Source organism: Nipponia nippon, unplaced genomic scaffold, assembly GCF_047370975.1.
Source record: "Nipponia nippon isolate SJK-2023a ecotype South Korea unplaced genomic scaffold, ASM4737097v1 scaffold_5, whole genome shotgun sequence".
Taxonomy (NCBI): Eukaryota; Metazoa; Chordata; class Aves; order Pelecaniformes; family Threskiornithidae; genus Nipponia; species Nipponia nippon.
Genome location: NW_028262369.1, coordinates 18362380 through 18384463, shown reverse-complemented (window position 1 = coordinate 18384463; position 22084 = coordinate 18362380). Strand labels below are relative to the sequence as shown.

The 22084-nt window shown below is 43.5% G+C and overlaps 1 protein-coding gene across 1 annotated transcript; it reads right to left on the bottom strand.

The window, feature by feature from the left end:
* Nucleotides 1-79: 79 nt before the first annotated feature.
* Nucleotides 80-21596, bottom strand: COG7 (component of oligomeric golgi complex 7). Its single transcript, XM_087733780.1, has 17 exons — nucleotides 21159-21596; nucleotides 20408-20556; nucleotides 19785-19901; nucleotides 19436-19604; nucleotides 17451-17533; nucleotides 16534-16656; nucleotides 14440-14638; nucleotides 12231-12358; nucleotides 11473-11627; nucleotides 10080-10196; nucleotides 9487-9552; nucleotides 8530-8716; nucleotides 7376-7516; nucleotides 6855-6938; nucleotides 4753-4867; nucleotides 2311-2454; nucleotides 80-829 (listed from the first exon to the last, which is right to left on the bottom strand). Exons 1-17 carry the CDS (start codon nucleotides 21322-21324, stop codon nucleotides 663-665), a joined length of 2310 nt encoding a protein of 769 aa, XP_087589906.1. The 5' UTR covers nucleotides 21325-21596; the 3' UTR covers nucleotides 80-662.
* Nucleotides 21597-22084: the final 488 nt, after the last annotated feature.

The following is a 22084-nucleotide window of genomic DNA, read 5'->3' as shown; positions in this document are numbered from 1 at the left end:
TGTTTTTTGTTTGTTTGTTTGTTTGTTTTTTTTACAAAGATCTATATACCAAGCTTTAATAAATTTTACAAGAAAACACCACTTTCCTTCCATTTCTTATAAACTTCATAGCTTTCAGTAGAATACATTAATCGCAGAAGGAACAACCTACAAAACTGGTTTTATTCTCAGGGTTGAGCTTCATCATGCCTCATTGATGAGACTGTCTTCTTGACTTTGTGAATAATGACAGACTTGAGCAACGACAATTGCCTCCAGGTAGAAGAGCTTCCAATCAGTCGATCTTTGTTGTACCTACCCCATAATTTTAGATTCAGAACTGATTAAATTTTCTGAAAAAGCCAGTCATCTCACCGCCATGAAGCATGAACTCTCCAGAAACCGGCAGAACATTTCTAGTCAGAAGCCAGCGCTGCTCAGCCTACTCAAGGTCATCCAGACAGTTTTTGGCAAATTTGGTTGTAGGACATCTTTCCTTATTTCTAAAAATGGAAAAATGGAACGAGCTTTTTCTAGACAAAGACATTTATTAAAAGTTATTCAGAAATAAACTCCCCTCATACCCAGAGACATTTTCACTGTCCTTGCAAAGTTTATAGGGAAATAAAGCCAACCCAAACAGTTCAGCCCTTGAACAGCGTCCAGCAGCAGGGACATTACAGCTAACACTCCAGGCCTCTCATTGCAGCGATGCTGCTGGCCATTCTGCGGGGAACACTTTTTGCGGCTTGCCGGTAGTCCTCTGGTTTTGCCTTCAACAGAGTTACAATATTTTGCAGTGTTCTTGATGGCTGAAGGCCGAGGGCATCCATGACGTTTATGAGATAATCTGTAAGATCAAGGATAAAACATGTATTTGAACAGGCAACAGACACTGTGCAAATGAAAGTTATTCTTCGTTCTTCATGACAGCTAGAATCCTGTCACTGATAGCTCAAAAACACAGAAAACGGCAGTGTGTTTGGAATCTAACTGTACTGACTGGTGCGTATTTTTGGCTTCCTGTACTCTAGTTTAGACAACTGTCTGTTTTGGTCAGAGGATTGAGACACATTCTGCCATGTTTCAGTACCTGCACACAACACCCCTGGGGTGGTCAGTAACCACGGTCACAGATAAAGGCTCACAATCACACTTTCAAAGGCAAAGAACCTGCAGCAGAGCTAGGAAGTTCTGCAGAGGTGAATGGCTGTTGAGGCAGGAGAGAGTTCCAGCTCACTGCTTCAAAGTCAGTTGGGGAATTAAGGATGGCAGGGAGAATGCCAAGCAACCAGCCTCTAATCCACTGGTTTGTTTTTAAGCAAGGCCAATTAAAAAAAAAAAAAAATTCAGGCTGAGTTCACTGGCATTCAAGCAGGCTCTCAGGTGAGCTGAGGAGATATTGTCTGTATCTTTATTTTTGACCTTGGCCATGGGGAAGTCAGCATCCATGATTTACAGCAAAGAAAGGACTAACTGGTGTTTACAATAGCTGTAGTGGTCTCGAGGTGACACCTTCGTCAGCTTCGGATAAGAAAAACCAATCTCCTCCATATCCTGCAGAAATGCCTTCCCCAACACTTTCCATTAGTCCTCCCTTAATCACTCTGCATGGCATGGGAGAAGGCAGAGATGAACAACATGTGCCAGCTATGTCTCACTTTGCTGCTGAAAATTTCTCCGTGTTGAAAGTAACTTTAGTCATCTAGCACCTTCCGAGCAGCAGGGTGATAAGTTAACCACAGCAGGGGAGCTGATCCTACAGGTTTTGTAAATAAGGATGCTGGTCAAGTGCTCCACAACAACTTTTAGAATGCCTTTAGCTGATCTTCCCTAATTCAGCTATCAAGTGGATGGAAGAAATCAACCAGCTGCCCCCTTCATAATCCACTGGAGCATTTCCCAACAGGCTTGGCGCATGCTGTGTATCCCCTATATGGCATATACTGGCAATACACAGCACTTTGATGAGAAGGGAAAGAGCAGTGCCACGCTTGAAAAGATTATGTACACATCTTTCTTGCTAAGACTGGCTTGTAAGGGAATCCTCTCAGCTCAGAAGGACTTAGACTTCCACAGTCAGAAGCACAAAGCAGTGAAGAAGCAGGAGTACCTACCGGAACATCACCCTTCCCTCGAAGAGGGATGTGACAGAACACTTTGCAAAAGAGCAGCTGTGAACCACTCCACCATGCAGAGTATCATATCAGATCAACAGGCTTGCAATTAAAGGAGAAACCCACGCTGCAGTTTCTTCAAATCTAACGTAATGACAAAGCAGCCCATGTGTTAGGGCAACAGTTCTCAGGACAATGTGTGCACTGAGCTTACCAATGTCTGTGGCAAGCTGCTTTGTCGAATGTACTGTGAGCTCTGGTATTTGCAGGATGACCTCGCAGTAAGTTTGCATCGTAGCTCTGGCGATGGAGCCCAGCCAGTAGTCAGCCATGTTGTCCAACTCAGGTAATTCATCTCCTGTACAGAAAATTCTCATTAGCTGTCAGCAGTCTCACTCACCTGCATATGCTGGTTTTGTAATAAAACATAATTCATAAATGGTTAACTGTTTCTTCAACGACACATTAAGCTATTCATTAGGATTCAGAGTTTATCAGCTGTTTTTGGAGTAGTCAAAGCAGTTACATATCCTCCCTGATACTATACAACATTGAAAGTTAGCTCAAGACCCAAAACACTTCCCTCTATTACTTCTTCAGGTAAGTCATTTCCAAAGGGCTGATAGGTGATCAGGCTGGGATCAGGGGCACTGCCTGGCATATTCAATAGGATCATCTTCCAGGATTAGTTTACAAACTACTGCAATGACAAGGATTCACAGGTTTTTTTCAAGCCCTAAAGGAATTCCGTGTTCATCAGTGTTTTGAAAGTTAATGAACTATTAAACGTGTAAATACTTTAAGACGACAAAATAAGCAATGCAAAAATCTAAAATAAAGAGCGTATTCTCAGAAGGCTACAGGAAGACTATAAATACACTCTACGCTTCCTTGATTGTCAGTGGAAATAAACACTGAGAAGAGATTAACCACAGCAAACCATGGTGCGCTGCCAACCTGCTGGAAAGCATTATGTAGCTACTGTTGTTAACTGCAGCAGGATTAATGACACAACAGGTAAGGACAGCCATCTGAAGAATGAACACAAGCCAAAACTCAGCTTGCTGCAAGAAATTAAGGAAAGATAGGCAGAAAGAACTCCTTGTGTGTCCTGGGGAGAAAGTTTTGAAGAGGAACCTGGGCCATAGCTGTCTCGGACAGCAGCCGCCTGCAGCACCCACTGCATTTCTTTCAACACAGGGGGTTTAATCATTGTGACTGATATCTCATCACTAAAGACTCAGGTGGCACTGGAAGTAGCAGTGGAGAGCTAATGATTTTTCAGCTGGAGTTAATATAGGATGAAAAAGGAACTTAGATGAAGCGGTCAGCATTCCAGAATTATGTCCTTACTGAGCAAGAATCTGACTACAGAGACTAGAACACATGGTCAGACCCTTAAGAAAAGAAATTCCCAAAGATGCAAAACCTGTCCAAAACAAGACAGACAGCAGACCAGTTTCTGACCGTGGACTCCTAACCCATGTCACAGATGGGCACAGGTTAGCATGTCACACAGGGTATAACAGTAGTTTCTCCTGGATTTACAGAGAAAAGAAGCAGAGGAAAAAGTTGTTTACAAGTAAACAGCATTACTATCACGCTTGAGAATGAATAATCTGTTCCTGAAGAAAGGAGCTCAGGGACTCCTCTTTTTCTAGCAACAAATTAAGGAGCTGTGCTTCTCGGCAAGGCCATAGAGGGCTGCATATTTTATACCACAAATGATTAGTGTAAAATTAAGCTTATGGGACATTCCCTCCAGATTTCACTAGGGTCTAAAGCTGGAAAGCTTCATACCAGCTCAGTTCCTGGCAGCAGCTTTTCCAAGAATCCCAACTTAGATACTGTCTGTGGGTAAGAATACACTGTATGATCAACGACACAGGGTTCTTTTCTTCAGCAGATGGGGACATGACACAAGACGGTCAGCCAACGTAACAACTCACCACTTCTAAACATGGTCACAAGCTTCCTCTTTGCCTATTCCTTGCTGTGCGCTCCTGCCAGCTCTGTTGCATAGTAGACCTCTTAGGAAGTTGATTTAAATCACTTTATTGATACAATTTTTGAGAGAAACTAGGCCAGAAGAAGAAAAAAGTGACTACTTTTCTGTGGGGTTAATGAATGGAAATGGCCCTACTGTGGAACCAGCACAAAGGCGGCAGGAGTGCAGAGCAAGACTCCCCCTTCAGCAAGCTGTTAGACAGTCCAAGCTGCTCCGTGAACTGTACTCCAATGGACAGGCTGATAAGGAGCAGAAGCCACAAAAGCTAACTTGAGAAGTCTTTCAGGCTAGATGGTTCAACAGTTCCCTTCGGAGTTTGGGAACTGACCCCAGGAACCTCCTGTTCACTCCCTGAACCTAGGATATTAAATACTGCTCCAACTCTGAAACAGTAATACTTCAGGCCCTGCACCCAAACCACAGTTTTAATGAACACTAAACTTAAATAGACAAGCTGAAGAAGTTTTACTCGTTATTTAGAGGCTCGCTCCTCCTGCATATTACCAAGAGACTCTTGGAAGAAGCAGCATGACTAGACAACAGGAAACAGATCTCCAAAAGCTTTGTTACCATAACACATCACACCCATGCAATGTCAAAATGTGAAAGCTTTCCCCCAGACACTTCAAGTCTTTGGTTTCACCCTACCTTGTTCTGGGGGGTAAGGCAGTTTTCCAGCATGTAATGCCAGTTCCAAAGAAGAATCCTCCTGAGTGACAAATGGCTCAAGGTGGAGAGGAAGCGACATAATATATTGCCCAATCTAGAATAAAAGCACAAAGAGTTGAGTCACTGAACAAGTGTGAAGCAAGTACTTTGCTAGAGGAAAAAAAGTCAGCTGCGGTAATCCAAACCTGCAAGCAGAAAGCCGAGCTTGACAGCCACTCACTAACCTACATTTGCTCAGAGACAAATTGGCTCTTGCCCATCATTACACTTTGTACAAGAAATAATTTTTCACAAGGTCAGAGAACCAGTCATTGAAACAACCATGTTAAGAAAAACCAGTAGAGAGAACTGTTACTCCAAGCAAATCTTTGATCTCTGGAGTGTTCCTGGCAATTTGTTTTTTAGAGCAGAATCTAAGAGACTGAACCAAACAAAACCACAGAAGAGGAGACAGGGATCAAGTGACAATATAATCATGAATTACAGAAACGTATCACTCCCAACAGGTACCACCCTCACAAAGTCACACATGTAAGCTACATAACTTCAGGCATACAACAAATACTGCCCTGTTTATAAAGTGATTATCTGCTGCTACAGAGAATCTTCCTAGGTGCAGATATAGTTCAGAGTACTCTGCCTCTGCAGATATAGTTCAGAGTACTATGGAGCATGTTCATTAATAGCTTTGTCCAGAGCTCGCATCACCTGCCTGTTCTTCTACACAGCACATATGCCACATCAATTTGTTTTTAAACTCTAGTTTTTTAGTTTTCAATTTTACTGCATAATGCACTAGTGTTATTTCAAGACTACCCAAGACAAAGCTGTGGCTCAGTCTTGGCCCGCCTATCACTCAGCAGCAGGATAAAGGGTAGACCTGAAAAGATGTCAGAAAACAAATGCTTTGTATCTGAAATTTTCTGAAGTTCCTCTTTGCCTTGGACAGCCAGAAATGTCCTTTGATTCCTCACAGAATCAAGTAACAATCATACATATCTCAGTTTTAACTTTCAATTAAAGTAGCAGGGGAGCATATTCAGCCTCTTACCAACCATGCACGTCTCTGTCCTGGTGAACTGTGTTAATTAGAAAGCTACTTAGAAATTCAGTAGCAACCTTTCCTTGAAGTTTTACCTGATACACTGCCCATGAGCTTTCTAAATCTCATAAAAGCTTCTCAGATAGCTAAATTCAAGCTACCCATGATAAAATTATCCCACAAATTGACTGACTACCCATTTCTATACATTTTTTTTAAAGCTTTAAAAGCAGAGTATAAGTCTGTAGGCCATAAGCCAGAGGAAACCAAAATATTAAAAGCTTTTGGTTGCAGCCTGCCCTTGAAAAATCTGTTCCCTGTGTGATGCACAGAATGATAGTAACATAAAAAACTTGCTTATCAAATTATACTTTGTATTGAGATAATAATAGCAGCTAATATTAATATCTGAACTGCAAATTTGGCAGCAACTGGAAACACCAACCAGGAGAATGGGAGAGCAATCTGAACGCTGTTCAGCAGCGCCAAACTGTGGAGTGCCCAGTCAGAAGGAATGATCAGCTCACTCTCCGCTTCCACTCAGACACTTCACTGCCAGAAAGGTTTCATTGTTATTCCATCAGAAGGAGAAACCAGGGAGTCATATGGGGATTAGAAGGGTAAGACCTCAAGACTTTTTTAACTTCATAGTATGATTAAATCACTCCAATACACATTGCAGGAACTTCTATGCTACATGGGCTGCATTATGAAGATATGCTCAGTATTCACCCCTACAAACAAAAGCTGGCACTTCCCATCCCATTACGAGAGTTAACACTGTAAACACTGCGGTTCAATAGAGAAGAACCTCTCCTTGTGCTCCCTACGTTCTTTTGCTATTCCAGAATTTGACAGGGACTTCATAAAAGCTGCAAAGAACAGCACAAGCCAACTGATGAGGGCTGGACCGCTGAGAGCATCTATCACCATCACATAACAATTTTAACAAATACTACAATTTTACAAAAAATTATGGAAACACAGAAGAGATTCCCCCAGCACTGGGCTTCCAGTAACTACCCTTATGTGCTCTTACATTGCTGATATATTCTAGAGGAGTCAGGCTGAAGTTTGGCAGGTCATCTGTCAGGGTCTCACCAATGCCACCAGAATTCCAACCCTGTAAGGCAAAAAGTGCAGAAAGAATCTATGACTTTCTGGAGTGTGAAGTCTATCGGTATTCTAGGAAGGGGTCACTGTGACTACCCAAAGACTTCTAGAAAGCAGAACACAGATGGCAAGAAACCTGCTACCCTTGTCCTCCCTCAGGCCCAAAACATATACAACCCTTTCCACACAGCTCCCTGTGGAAAATACATGCTCACACAAGTTAGAAAAGCAACATCTCAAATAAACATCAGAGCTTGCAAACATAGCTGTCTGTTGCAAAAGCTGTGGATGAAGGGACGTAAACTATTCCACTGAAAGAAATGTGATACCACAGGGAAACATTCTGAAAAGGAGAAAAGGTAAGTAACATTGAGCTGTACTCCACCCTAAGGGATCCCACAGGTAAACCTTGCCAGTTCAGATCAGATCGATGTACCTATTACTCACCTCCATCTTTGGAACGAATAAGAGTTGCTGTTTGATGCGAAGAAAAACAGAATCAAAAGCCAAGTGATGTGCCAGCTGGTTGAGGCGGTTTAAGGCAGATCGAGATGAAGACAACAGGTTGTGGTTACTCGTACCTTTTTCCTAAAACACACAGACACAGAAAAATGTTTACATGCAGAAGTCATTAAACTGACCAAAGAGAAGCTATGTTAACATTCTTAAAGAGGTCTTTACTAGGCCATCCTCATACAAAAGAGCTTTCCTCTGCAATGGCACAGCTTGTTTCCTTTGGGATGCCCTATTCCAACCACTTATTCAAGACAGAAACTGCACACTGCTCCCTGAAACGTAGAACAAAGAATCAGCATCACATTCCAGCCATGCCAGGCACCAGTCCAGGCTAGATACTGAGAAACTTGCAAAGAAGGTGACAAAACTGCCTTTTACTCAAAGGGCACAACTGATTCCCTGCATGGAATTAAGCAAAAGTTTTACATGAAGAGTACCTATGAAACTTGACTATTCAGCAAAGGTTTAAAGTCAAACATATAACACTGAAGGCAGAACTGCACAAGTTGCAGCTAAATTAAGTGCAAAAGAAAACAAAACATTTTGAGGAAATGAGAGACAGAACTCACAACCTTGACTTCGCTACTACATGTGACCGACAACAGCAAACATAACTTAGATCCACAAGAAGATAACTAGAGTCATTCTACCCTGTTCACAGATGCATGCATGAATGATCTTGCAGAATTATATTTCAGAATGGATATGGCAGCAGAGCATAAGTGGTAAAGAAAGTCTTGAGAAGCCAGTATGTGGGCTCCAGAATTTGAGATAGCTCAAACACAATCTTTCCCCTGCGTTCTGCAACAAAGTCTCCCTCACCTGAACTGATAAGGGCATGTTCACAAAACACAGTCAGGATCTGGGGAGAGGTGGAATGAGTCCAGACTTTCTGGGTTTGGACATTTCATCTCTCAGCAGATCAATCAGTGTCTCTGTGGAAGACTTGGAACATAGCCCATCAAAAGGCTGCAGCTCAGGATGAAAAGTAATCAGGCTGTAGGGGGAATCCAGGTCTCATCTATCAAATGTGGGCCCATCAACATCCTGTGACAAAGGCGGGCTCTCCCAGGCACCAAAGCTACCTTTAGAGTGTAAAGCGTTTCCATAAGGCTGGCGTACTCAGATGGATTCTCCTTCAAAAGGTAATTGTATTCCTGCCAGGGATTCTTTACGGAGCTCTTCTTTTCTGCAGAACTGGTATCCTGAAAGCCAGAAAAACTACAAGGGCTGTAGGAGTCCGAGAGATACTTCCCAGCAGTTGATAAAATCCTGAAAACAAGTACACAAAAGTCACCAGCAAAATCCTCTGACATCAGCGCTGTTGTTGTCATGTTGGTCCAAGGACCAACACTACCTTTATGTTACTTCAAGGGAGAGAGTATTCATTGGTGGCAGACACTAATTACAGCCAACTCTCATGTCTACCGTGCAACTCAAAAACTGCAAAAATATTGAGATGAAAAAGAGAGGATTGTGCTCTCAGAATGTCTAGCAAATACGGAACAAACCCAGCCTCCTGTGCGCTGCAGGACACTGCGCCCCATACAAAGCACAGGCACTCAAGTCAGACTAACGCATTTCAACGTACAAGAGGCTGAACAGCGCACTGCTTACAAGCAACAAAAGATCTATGTGCTGCCTGTGCTTGACACTCCTCAAGTTACAAGGAATCGATCAGTTAAGGCACACCTAGATTCATTTCAGCAAATGATTCATGCCCCATGTCACAAGGGGAGTGAGAATCTTGCCAATTTGATCTGGTGGAAAATTCCTTCCTGACCCCAATCTGGCAGACCATTTGATGCCCAGCCAGGTATCCAAGAAAAAGGATTTTTGTGACCGTCTCAGGGCACATGACCGAGTGGAACAGTCTGTGACCCATCTCTAACATTTCAAAAGATGGGGAGGGGCAGTGGGGGGAAATCACAGTGGCTCTGCTCTCCCTCCATGGTCTACGCAACGGAAGCACCTTGGGGTTTGTTTTCTTTCAACTTGGTACCTATGTTGACAGCTCATGAATTAAGTTCAGCAATGCTTACCTGTTGGCCAGTTGCTGCTCAAAGTCTCCACACTGACGAAGGAGCTCACCACAAGTAGTAATTATCCTGGGAAAGAACAAGACAAAAACACATGTTGTGAGATTTGAGGCAGATAATGCCAGACCCCCCTAGACAACCCATCTCAGACACGTGTCAAGTAATTATAAAATGCAATAACCAAACCACAGCCCACAGGGGACACATCTGTCAAGAGTTAATTTGGCTATTAACTCTGCATCTATTTGATAACACACTGAATTTTTTTTGCCCAACAGCCTCATCCACATGCTACTTCTTGTCATCATGGCTAAGGCCAGCTCGCTGTCACTGGGAAAAATTCTAAGAGCTGCTGATATTTCAAGTGATATGACATGCAGTCTTGCTCCAGACAGGGTGGGGAGCCTCATAGCACTTACTGTGCCAGCAGCAACCTGAAACCCAGTCACTAACACTAACACTCCCAGCAGCACTGCAGCTAAGTGGGCATAGCCCTGCATTCTGCACTAAGAGCTTGTGTAAACTGACCCCAAGTAATTCCCTTCCAAATTTGATACAAAAATCAGTTCTGAGCCGGGCAAAAAAATCCCCTTTACCGGACAGAGTTTTGGAATGCAGTCCAGTCCTCCTGAAAAAGGGAATCTGATAGGACATCGTCCAGTTTACATTTCTTTCGTATAGACTGCAATGTATTTGTAAAGTCAGATGTATACCTGTAATGAGAAATGGAGAAGAGAGAAGCACCTGCATAAGACAACAGGTTGGAGAGAAGCATAACTGCATGTCCTGCGATTTGCTCATTCAGTCCTCTACAAGGGCCAAATAAGAACCACAAATCTTAAAAGGAGTTCAGAAGGGACACTGTTGTTCCAGTCCAAACACACAGACGTGAAGAACTGATCAGCCACAGCCCACTCAAGCCCATAGTAGAAGACAGGGAGAAACTCAGAGTAACAGATACTGTGTGGCTACTTCAATTTGTTGCATATGGAATATATATATAGTATACTAGTACTATGTATGTAAAATAAGTATACTATATATATACTAAAATTATAAATATACTATATATATAATAATACACTAGGAACTCTCCACTCCCACAAGAAGGTATGAGTAAGACATTTTTGTTACCACTACACTAATCACATCTCCTAGGAAAAAACAGAAAAAGTTTATAAGGCTACTGCTACTCCAACGTCACTTGGCCCTTACTCCAGGAACACAGTGACAACAATCTCATGAATTTGTTTTCTCAGCTACTCCCCAGAGGAGAACGGATAGAAAGGAGAACATTTTGTTTTCCACACACCTCCTTTTTTTTAAAATAATGCCCACAAGCTGGAGGCACGCACACTGCTATGTAATTGCCTATAAAGAAGATGAGATCAGAAGTGTGCTTTCCTCTTCCCCCTTCCCCACAGGACAGCAAGGTAACAGTTTGATTTATACCTTGTGAGCGGCTCTTTCGATATCAGGAAAGAATAAGGAGGTAATCAGTACTTGAATATGATCTAAGCAGGCTGTCACTGATACTTTAAGACAAGAACTTACAGTGAACCTCACTGTGTAGGGCATCTTGCACTTACAGGTAGATTCTGAATGTGAGGTCACTTGTCCCAGTAAGTATACATTTCCTCACCAAGTTCTACTTTCATCAGCCTCATTTGTCTTTGTCTTATTCTGTTTTGGGAAACATTTTTCCCTCCAAAAGGGAAAGTTAAAATTTCATTAAAAATGAAAATTCAGTCCAACCAGAATAGAAAACAGCTGAGAAAAGTCTTCCATTTAGCTATAAAAAGCTTCCATTTTCCCCCTAAGAAATAGCCACTGCCTGAATGAAGTGGTAGGAGGGGATATCAGATGATTCATATTACGGTTACTTTCTGCTCTCAGCCATTTTTCATAAATTACAAAGTCTTTGGCCACAAACGGAATACTTGCTACTCCCTTAGGATAAACGCAGCAGTGTAACTAAAAGCACCTTACTTTGTGAACAGAGCTTTCAGGGCCTTAAGGAGCCCACACACTCCCAGTCCATCAGTGAGTTTAATGCAGTTGTCGATGGCTCCAGAAGCCAGAATGAAGAGTTTGTTGACGGAATGGTTCAGTTCCTGGACACAGTCAATGACTTCCCAATGCTCCTAAATAACAACAACAACAACAAAGTTGAGCCTGACTCTTCTTTCAGTGAGTGTCCAGACATTAAAGAAAAGACAGCCTGCGTAACACATTGTTCTCTCAGTATCCTCCAGTCTTGTGACACACTGAAGGGAGAACAATGTTCGTCGCTTCCACCCTCCTGCACAGTGACTGTTATAAAACTCAGGCTGCCAAATCCTATGCTCACCAGGTCTTCAACGAAAAACAGTTCTGCAACAACAGAATCTTCTACAAAAAGGACCTTCCTCCCCCGGACCCTGTTCTTAATAAGTTCTATTGAACCTGAAGCAGGCTCTTGGTCGATAGCAATATTTTGGTAAAGTCTTTCTCCTGCAGATTCACACAGTGCTGGTTACTGGGCGAACAAGGAGAAGAAAGGAGTTACCTCCGACCTGACAGTGCTGCTGAAATTAACTTTATTTCTTAAACAAAATTTACTTAACAGTATAAAAATATACTGCAAACAGGATATATTACCAAAAAATTACAGGAGGAAAGAGAGCAATAACTATGGGAAAGACCCTTGTATTCAGTAGAGGCTTCAAGCCTCTCCCTGTGTAGTTAAACAAAGACTGCTACATTACCAAGGGCACTGCACTGATCTGAATGAGGAGATTTTCTTCTTCCAGGTCTCCATACTCAAGCTGATAGGGCTTGTACGGACCATACACCGCTTCCACCAGTTCCATCACTTTTACCAGGTTCTGCTCCTCTACAAAGAATCAGATGTTTAGTCTACAAATAGATGAACATGCTACTAAAAACCTTGTTTCAAGCAACACGCAGTAGTTCTTCAATTAGAGCATGCTGCCTACACAGGCTTGGAATGTTGCCCAACAGCTTTAAGTCTCAACTACACAGTTTTTTTGGTTTTTTTTTTTTTTTTTAAAAACAAGGTTATTATCTCTACCTGCTTCCTAAAACCAAGATGTTCTACCTCAACAAATGCCTCAAGAAAATTGTCACTCACTGCTCCAAAACAGCCTGGGTGACAAAAATCTATTAAACATTCCAACCTACAGTAGAAGGAAGGTATTGAAACCATTTCAGAAGTGAAACACATTACTCCCACAACTCAGAACAGGAGCAATCCTCATTTATCAGAAAGCCTGGTTCACACTTAAAATAATTGACACTAACTCAATTCAATTAGCACTACTACCTCACGGTGTTCATCAACGTGAACCATGAACTCAGCATTTCAGTGCTATTCTGCTGAGCAGGGAGCTGCAAACCCAACCAAAAAACAGGTCTGAATGATTATTTGTCAAATCAGAACTGGACACTAGCTGTTAAGTTTTGCCAAACTCAAACTAGCAGCAAACCAGAATTACTTTGAACCCCAGATATAAGAAGAAGCTTTTACGCCCCAAGGACAGACAAGCAATGGAGCAGGTTGTCCAAAGCCTGTGCTATCTCCATGTTTGAACGTTTTCAAGATCAGACTGGACAGTACCCTGAGTAACATGGTCTGAACTCATAGCGGACCTTGCTTGGAGCAGGAAGTTGGACTAGATCATCTCCTGAGGTCCCTTCCAACCTGAATTATCCCTTGAATCATAACTGAACCCTTCCCTCACGTACATATATGTAGGAACTGGTTTGACCCTGTTCTGCTGAGTCACCTGGCCTTCCCATTCTTGAGATACTTTTCTTCCCAAACATCTTACCCCATAGCAAAAGAGATTAAAATAAAGAATTTTTTTTTTAAACCACTCGAATAACAGTTCAGCAGCTGTCTTCCTCTTGTATCACCTTCTAGAATTTGACATAATTTTTCCAAGTCCTTTTTAATCATTTCTATTACGACCCACAAATTAAGCAAAGCCAAGGACAGAAAATGACTGACAAGAGTACGCGATCACGAAGACAACAAAAACAGACACAATGACAGTCATACTCCATGAATTGCCTAGTAATCGTAATTTACATGATCAAGTAAGAATCTAGGTTTAAATAGCTCAAGACAATGTTATGAGGAACCAAACACAGGAAACACAGCATGAGGAATGCTCCATTAGCTTTAATTTAGGATTTTCCCATACCCGGTCTTTGAAGGGGCCCTACCAGATTAATAAAGGACTATAAATAGCCAACAGTTCAAGTCAGGCATAAACCTATGTAAACACAGCATCTCACTACTTTGTGGTTTGCGGGAATTATGCATCACGTCATGACCAAAATGAGATGACAAACATCATTAGGGTAAGGAAAGCACAGGTTAGATTTTGAATCAAACACTGAGGATGCTGTTACGGAATAAACTACCAATGGTTCAGAAATAATATTCCATCCTGCATTGTCACTTGATTAAAACATAGGCCAGTAGCAATAGAAAAACTACAAAATAAAAATTAAGAATCCAATGGATGCAGCTTTCAAGCAGGTTCTCTCTTGTTTAGTAAGGTGTGACTTAATTCCAGGAAACTCCTTGACTTTTATGCTTTGTGATCTTTCGCAATGGGTTTCACAGATAGCTTCCTTAGAGACATTTCCTCATCCGTTAGACAGAAGAAATACTAATGTTTGTAAAAGAAAAAGTGCTAAATGTTATTTACCCAAGACAGCAAGCATGCTCAGAACAGGTCTGCTTCAGTAAACTCATTCAGTATTGTGTCAATATCTTTAGTGTAAGATACATACACACACAGAAAGATGCAAATGCCATGTAACTGCTCAATGTTGTAGAAGACATAATCCCTCCCTCCCTGTAAAACTAAACAAAATCCCACAATGGAACTTTACAAAGGAACTGACAGAACAGAATGACAAAATTCAGTGCAAGAGCCTTACTCAGGTTTGGCAGCATTGCTGCTTCCAGCCCTTTTGCAAAGTGGATGGTGGCATCATAGAGCTCCAGCAGCTTATTCAGCTTGGTTTCTTGGCCCGTTCTCTCCATGGCAGTGCTGAGGCAGACAGGGATAGAAGGCACCAACGCTCCCAGAGTTTGAATCAACAATACAGTTACAATTTCATGGGGGTTCTTGAAAACCTGTGGTAACAGAAAAGCTATTAGCAAAAGCACATTATCTCAGAGGAACATGACAGGCAGCAGACAGCAGCAGATAGCTTCCAGAGAGTGCCCCACAAGGTACAAACCACATGTCACTGCCTCAGCAAAGACAGACTGTCCCACTCCAAACTGAGCAGGTCTTGTCTGTCCAGGGGCTGATACCTTCTTCAGCCCTCCTGAACATCTGCTGCTGCCCTGCTGGCAGAAGCAGCACCACTTCCCAGAGGCAATCATGCCCACTGTAGTCTCTCTTATGCCCTTGCCACTGAGACCTGGGCTCCTGAAACAGAGGGACGGAAGAGGCAGAGCAGTCGAGTTTCTAAATGCTGTCAGCAGAAAGGCAGGCTGCCATAACTAGGGAGTAAAGAGTTGGAAGAAAAAGCAGCAGCCTGACCTAGACATTTTCACACCCAGCACAGAAAACTGTGCTGGGCATGTGCTTCTTTCTATTAAAGAATTAACATAGAGTTACCTATTGGTGCGAGGGAAAAGGAGAGAAAAAAGAGAAGAAAAACAAATTTGAAAAACCTCAGAAGGGGTGAAGAAACCAAAAGAGGTCTGGTAAGACTGCAAGAACCTCGCTGACCTAGCATGCAGGACAGCCTGATTACAAAAGTCTAGGTCAATACATATTTTACCATTGAAACTGTGCTTTGAATACAGCAACCAAGAAACCAGAAGATAGGCATAGGTCAAAACCGGAATTCAGCAGAATACAGGCATTATAGTAATTCAATAAACCACCCAGCAGAAAAGGGCATTTGAAAACAGAGCACTCAGTTTACACAGGTGTGTTGGGAAAAAACACACGTATTGGTAAAATATGAAGAAATAGTACTGTATCACGAGCCAAATTACTGGTCAGATCGGCAGAAGTCAGTACTGGAAAGGCTAGAAAGACTAATCAGATGAGAACTTTTATTTACATGCACCACCCTCAACTCCGCTAGCATAAAATGCATTACAGCCTTTCATCGTGACTTTTTGTCAGCTATTCTCTCTCATTTGCTTTGAAAGCTGGGATCACCATGAGCCTCCTGCAGCAAGGTCGCCATGGATACTGAATAGCATAAAAAAGGTCCAAGAATTCTTCAGAAAGCAGAAGCAACACAGGAGATTGAGTGACACGAGCTTTGTCCCATGTGCCATTTCTCTCTCACAATCTCCAGTTCAAAGAATATTTGCTAAAATGTAAGCTGACATCTGATCTGTAATTCACATCGAATCATTAGGCAGAAAAAAATACATTTCAAGGAAATGCTGAGCTCCTTTGCAGTACAGGCCTAGCACTTGCACTGGGCTTCGCAACACGAAGATAAGAATCTCTTACCCTTCATGGATGAAAAACTCTTACAGGCTCAACAATATGAACTTGTTTCTTCATTTCACTAAAGGACAATAACTTTTTTGGATCCTACATTATTCTTGGCAGGAAAAACAAGCACACAGACTCCAATGGGTGACAGCAGAAGCCCTCAGGTATCTCCCAGAGTCAGTCCAATATGACCTTGAGGGCCTCCTCCAGGCCAAGTGATAAAGCAATTCAGGCATTTCAAATGTCTTGAAATAGAACACATTTGCAACACCAACAAATTAGATTTAACTTAAGATACAGATGGAAGTGATAGAGCAGCTTTAATGTCAATAACACAGCAACCTTGCTGTCGGTAGAACACCAGAAATCAAATCTTGTCTGCAAGAGCTGGACAAGAAACAGAAAGTAGGTTGCAGGCCCTGTCTTGCATTGATAAGGCACAGAGTATAACTCAAAGAGTGAGCACCGATGAACTGTTCAGAGCTCTATGAGAATTAAGAGAGCGTGCTCAATCTCGTCCTCTCCCATACACAGCACCAATATTAAACAGTCACTGCACCTGTGTTGCCCACTGAAGTTGTGAGTGCCAGGTCCCAAGGAGTGTGTCATACAGCTCAGTCAATTGGCGATTTAAGCTTAAGTCACTTTGGCAAAGATCCTGCCACACTGCCACCAGCTGCACCTGCAGGGGTAATAAGAACCATTCTAAGAGGAGAACTGACAGTCCACAGATCTAGCCGTTGTTATTTCAAACCAAGAACTTCCCATTCAAAGCAGTTTTGCTAAAACACAATGCCCACCCTTACTCCTCTCTCCAGATTTCAATGCTATAATTCAAAATTTCAATTTTGCTATACTTCAGCACCACAGAAGGAAAAGACTTCCAGCATGAAGCTAGAGGCTTCTTAGTTGATTCAAAGATTTAATTAACATTGGTATTTTACTCATAAAATGAGACTGTAACTGATACCCCCACATAATAGTTGAAATACTTGGCAAGCCCTAGCCTTGAACTTAATCCTCAAAAGTCACAGTCATGAGAGAAATTTGAGGATCAGGTTATGGCTACAGAACTGTCTGGAATTCCAACTTTTAATCTTACCTGAAAAGGGTTTACAGAAGTCAGCAGCTGGCAACTTGCAGCAATAAAGTTATTGCTGACATAGCCACATCCAAGAAAAGCAAAGCAAAACTATAAAGCACAGAGAAATCAAGCAGAACGCACATATCCTATGTCTATTGCAGGAAAGAACACAAAGCCCTGAATGGAGAATTACTCTTGAAACACGGGGAGTAAACAAAGCTATTAAGAGCCAGAAAGAGAAGTCAGAGAATGAAACATGAAAAAGAACAGGTTCCATCCTCCTTCAAACAGGAAAGGTAAAATACATGATGTAGCAGCTCCCCCTACAGTCCTGGCCAAGCAAGAATTCAAATTTTCATTTCTCCCTATTAAAATATTATCAAAATACTTACCTTGTGACATTTATAATAATAAGCAAGAAGCTGGGGCATCCGATCAATTTCGGTGAAGACTTTAACAAACGTTTTTGCCTGATCTAAACAAAACAAAATAATAGGCAGTTAACAGTCAGTCTCAAAGCTGAGGGTGAGATGTCAGTCTAACTGAGCAAGAGGATTCTTCTTTTAAGGGAGTATGCACAATGGCCTACACAGAAAGACGCTCTTTCAACTTTCCTTTGCTTATCCTCTCAAATAGGAGCAGAACTGCCTAAAACCCACACTCAAACAAGAACAGGTAGCAGACACAAGGAATGAATTTAACTTCTTAAATTTAACTTCTTAACCAGCAAATATATCTAGCATTAAACACAGATAAAACCAGAGCATTTCCTAGAAAGAAATCATTATTTTCCAGAAACAAGCTGCTATCTACAAAACTAGAACATACCTCACGAAGTCCTCAGCTTTGCTTTCACCACTCCTCAAACTGACACCTAAGCTAGCTGCCTCGAGACTGACTAATGGCACGGTTAGCTCTTACACAAAGCTTTGAAATCCAAGTTCCTCAAAAATCTGTTTGGTACTGTAAGAGGGATGACTATAGTTCTGTCTAAAAAATACATCTGGGCTTAGAGAAATTAGTAATGAGACCTTGTTTTTCGAACAGGACCCAGAAGGCAGATGAACTAGAACACTAAGTGACTTAAAGTGCTCTTCATGTGTGGAAGTCACAGCATACAGACTCTCTGGGGATACGTTTATGGACTTGTATTACATTTATAGGAGCTGGACTTCAGGAAAAAAAATATGACTTCACAGTAAACAGAGAAACTCTCTTGAATGGGAAAAAAAGCCCATGTCTCCATATGTCCAGAACAGATTCTGAAAGAGAACGCAAACAGTGCCTAAAGTGAATTATTCTGAACAGTAGGCCCAAGCAAAGGACCTCGTACCAGTAGACCTGCTGCCAACAGCTGTCTTGCACCTATGTTTTCTTTGGTCAAGAACTCACAGAAACTATGAATATTCCATTTACTTTCATCCTAAGCAAAGAAAATATTCCAAAACATCATCCTTTGTCTTGAGTTTGTCTGTAGAGGGTAACGCACTGCAACAGCAGAAAAAAAGGCATGGGACCTACTGTGAAGGTGATGAGCACAGCCCAAGAAAAAAGGAAGCTGTGCAAAGAAGAAAAGCCAGAAGAGGAATGGGAGAGAGATGAGAGAGATCTATGCAAAGGATTAAGCACGTTTGTTAGAAGCACAGCACATAGAGCTTCTTCCCTCGTCCGCTCCCTCCAGCTGTCTGCAGTCACACACTGCTGCACCTTGCCTTTACATAGACAAGAACTCCACAGAGCGCTGTGCAGCAAAAGCACCACAGCCCCAGATCCTCACTGGGACCTCAAGGTGCACAGAGATGAGAGGCAACAACCAGAACAAGTATTTTTCAGAAGCGCTGTGACAGTAGGAGAGGGAAGGAGGAGCACAAAGAACAGTCAAAAAAATCAAATTTTCTAAAGGAGAGTTTATAAAACAACTTTTACAAGGTAGTAAGGAGTCAGAATGTTTCCAAACAAATTTCCTTCTTGATTACAACACCAAGTGGTAACTGAAATGCCCAGCAGCACTATGATAATGTAAAACTAAAGAGAGAGCACTTGGAGAGTATCCATGGCACAGCTAAACTATGACAGCAGGGCAGCCCTGCCTCAGCACTTCTATTTCACACATCTACATGGCCTATAAAACCAGCTCACATTTTCCTTATTTCCCATAGTGGCCACAGGTACATCAAACTGTAGGAAAATCAAAGATGCACTGGACTGCAGGCAGCTACAGAGCATGTAACATTTCACGGGATCTGGTTCCACCAGAAAAAGCACACAACCCAGCACCAGGAGCCTTCAGGGCATAAACTCCCCAGCCAAACAACATTTTACTTTTTAAAGACAATAAATTCTGCACTGATAGTAAATGATACCAAGCCTTACTGACCTACAGACTGGGAGTTAAAAGCAGCAACAATCTGAGGGCTGGCCATGGCCTCTAGTCGGTTCTTCAGAGCCTCAAGATGCACACACTTCTCAGAGTAATCCGGCGTATCCACAAGCATAGCCAGACTGCTCTGCATACTTGTTAGTTTGGCCGAAATCATAGACACATCCTGCCACCAAGGAAAGGCAACCCAGTTACCGACATGACCTTAGAAAGCATTAATACCTGTTTCATAATGACATTTTACGAACAGGTACATGTTTTAAAGTCACTTCAAAACCTACTTTTAAACGCAGTTTCCCTGGAAAGCTGAAGGCACAAAGACCAAAAAGAATAATGAGGTATCTACCTGTGTTTTAAGAGTCTCTTCAATGTCTGCACTTAACGTGCTCCATTTGTCTGCTTCCTGAAGTGACTCGGCAGCCAACTGCATTCTAGATTTCACTCGGTCAATCTCTACCAGAACCTGAAGAAAAAAAAAAATATATATATATATATGTTGCCCATTGAAACAAAAGATGACTGCCATAGATACTTATATTATGGGAATTATTTTTGGCTTGGATTTTAAAAAAAATCTGTGAAAAGATCGTGCCCGTTACAAGGGGGAAGGAGTTGGCTGAAAGAGCTAGAGATGTTAAATCAACTTCCAAAGTCAAACAACAAAAGGGTAGTTTAAATTCTGGATTTGTACTTTTAGTATCCACTTTGCCTGAAAAGTACTACACACCCCAGACAGGCAGAAATCTGTGCAGAAATCAGTGTCCCCCCTCAGGTAACTCTATCCGAACTGAAATATGATCAGCTGTTCCTCAGGAAATGCAGACTGCACTAGTCTGTGTCATGCCCACTTTTCTACTATTAACGTTAAAAGAAGTGGTTTTGTCTATCTTGAGTTCACAAGGTTGTTTAATGCAAACATGTCTGGAAACTTCAGAACTTCACAAGTTGCGGATAAACACTAAGTCCTACCTGCATTGACTGAGCTGTGTCTTCTTCAAATTTCTTGATATCTTCTTTAACAAGGATCATTTGCTCCTTCAGGAATGTTGCCTCCTGTTTCAAGACTTCCACTTCCCGGAGGACTCTGGGCATGTTCTGGAGAGCCTGATGGCTTGTTTCTACAGAAACACCAAGGAGGGCCTGAGAACCCTTGCTGGAAGGGGGGAGTTTTTCAATAATCTTAAATAATCTTCAACACTTAGAAAAACCCAAACAACTAAGCAAAACACCAAACAATAAAACTTTAGTTATATCGCTAAAATTTAAATATGTATGGAATATATATTCTATATATGCATAGAATCATTTACGCTGGAAAAGACCTGTAAGATCACCGAGTCCAACCGTTAACCTAGCACTGCCAAGTCCACCACTGAACCATGTCCCTAAGCACCACGTCTACCCGTCTTTTAAATACCTCCAGGGATGGAGACTCAGCCACTTCCCTGGGCAGCCTGTCCCACTGCCTGACCGCCCTTTCGGTGAGGAATTTTTCCTAATATCCAACCTAAGCCTCCCTTGGCAGGGGCAGGGGTTTCTCAGCGTTTACAAGAGATCTTTCAGGACGCAGAGGCGACAGAGCACACCAGCCGGTACTGCAGCGGGAGGGAGGGTTAACCGCAGTAACAAAACCCGCGCCGGGCCCAGCCCGCCACGTCCGCAGCCCCGCAGAGGGGCACGCCCGCAGCGGCCGGGGCTACCCCGCAGCCGCCCGCCTCACCCTCCACGGCGTTGTTGACCTCCTGGATGAAGAGCTGCAACTTCATCACCAGGGTGGCGGCGTGGGCGTCCACCTTCCCGGGGGCCTCCTGCTGCACGGCCCGGAAGGCTGCGTTCACCCAGCTCTTCACCTCAAAGTCATCCGACAGGAACCTGGAGAAATCCATCGCCGCCGCCTCGCCGTCGGGCCCGCGGTGGGCACCCGCAGCGGGCAGGCCGGCCCCAGCCACCGCCGCCCCGCAGCGCACCGGGAAACGCGCCACCGGGCCCCTGCCGGCCACCGTACCCGCTGCGCCGAGGGCGCCTGGCGGCCACCGTCCGCGGGGCGGTCCCGGGCGCGGTGGGCGGGGTAGGGCCGGGCCCGCCGCGGCGGCGGCGGGGGACCTCGGCCGGCGCTGGTGGCGACCCGCAGAGCGGAGGCCCCGGGGCCCGGCCCGCCCCGGAGCAGCCTGGTCGCCGCGCGGCTGGGCACCGGCTTAAAGGCCGAGAGGCGCGCCCCTCTGTGGGGAAAGACGAGCGGCTGGTCCCGGTGCGGGGCACGTAGCACCGACATAACCGCCGGAGCTGCCAGGGCCGGGGGAGGGCCTGCCAGGCCCTCCGGGACCCCGCTGCACCGGGGGCAGCTGCTTGCCGCCCTCCGGAAAACACCTCCCGTCTTCGTGGCTCAGCTCACTTGGTCCGACCATAATGAGCAACGAAATAAATCGGTTCTCCGCGTCCACAGCTGGAAGTGCGGGGATTTTTAACGAAACACCACGGCGAGTGAGGTCCGTGAGCAGCCGTGGGTTTATGCAGCCACTAAAGGCGTTCAGCTGGCACGCAAGTGGCGGCTGTGGTGAGGGGAACCCCCAGGCCCGGCCGGAGCACTGCAGAGCCCAAGGGAAGGAGCAAGACAAGCTGTGGGACCTGGGGACGGACGAGATGTGG

What these genes read in the sequence shown, in the direction of transcription:
- COG7 (XM_087733780.1), bottom strand. Translation starts at nt 21,324, where the DNA reads ATGGATTTCTCCAGGTTCCTGTCGGATGACTTTGAGGTGAAGAGCTGG. An exon ending in CTGAAAGCTCTGTTCACAAA is followed by an intron (nt 10,197 to 11,472) that starts GTAAGGTGCTTT and finishes TTCTCATTACAG; the next exon opens with GTATACATCTGACTTTACAA. An exon ending in CTCTAGAATATATCAGCAAT is followed by an intron (nt 4,868 to 6,854) that starts GTAAGAGCACAT and finishes CTTTTATTCTAG; the next exon opens with ATTGGGCAATATATTATGTC.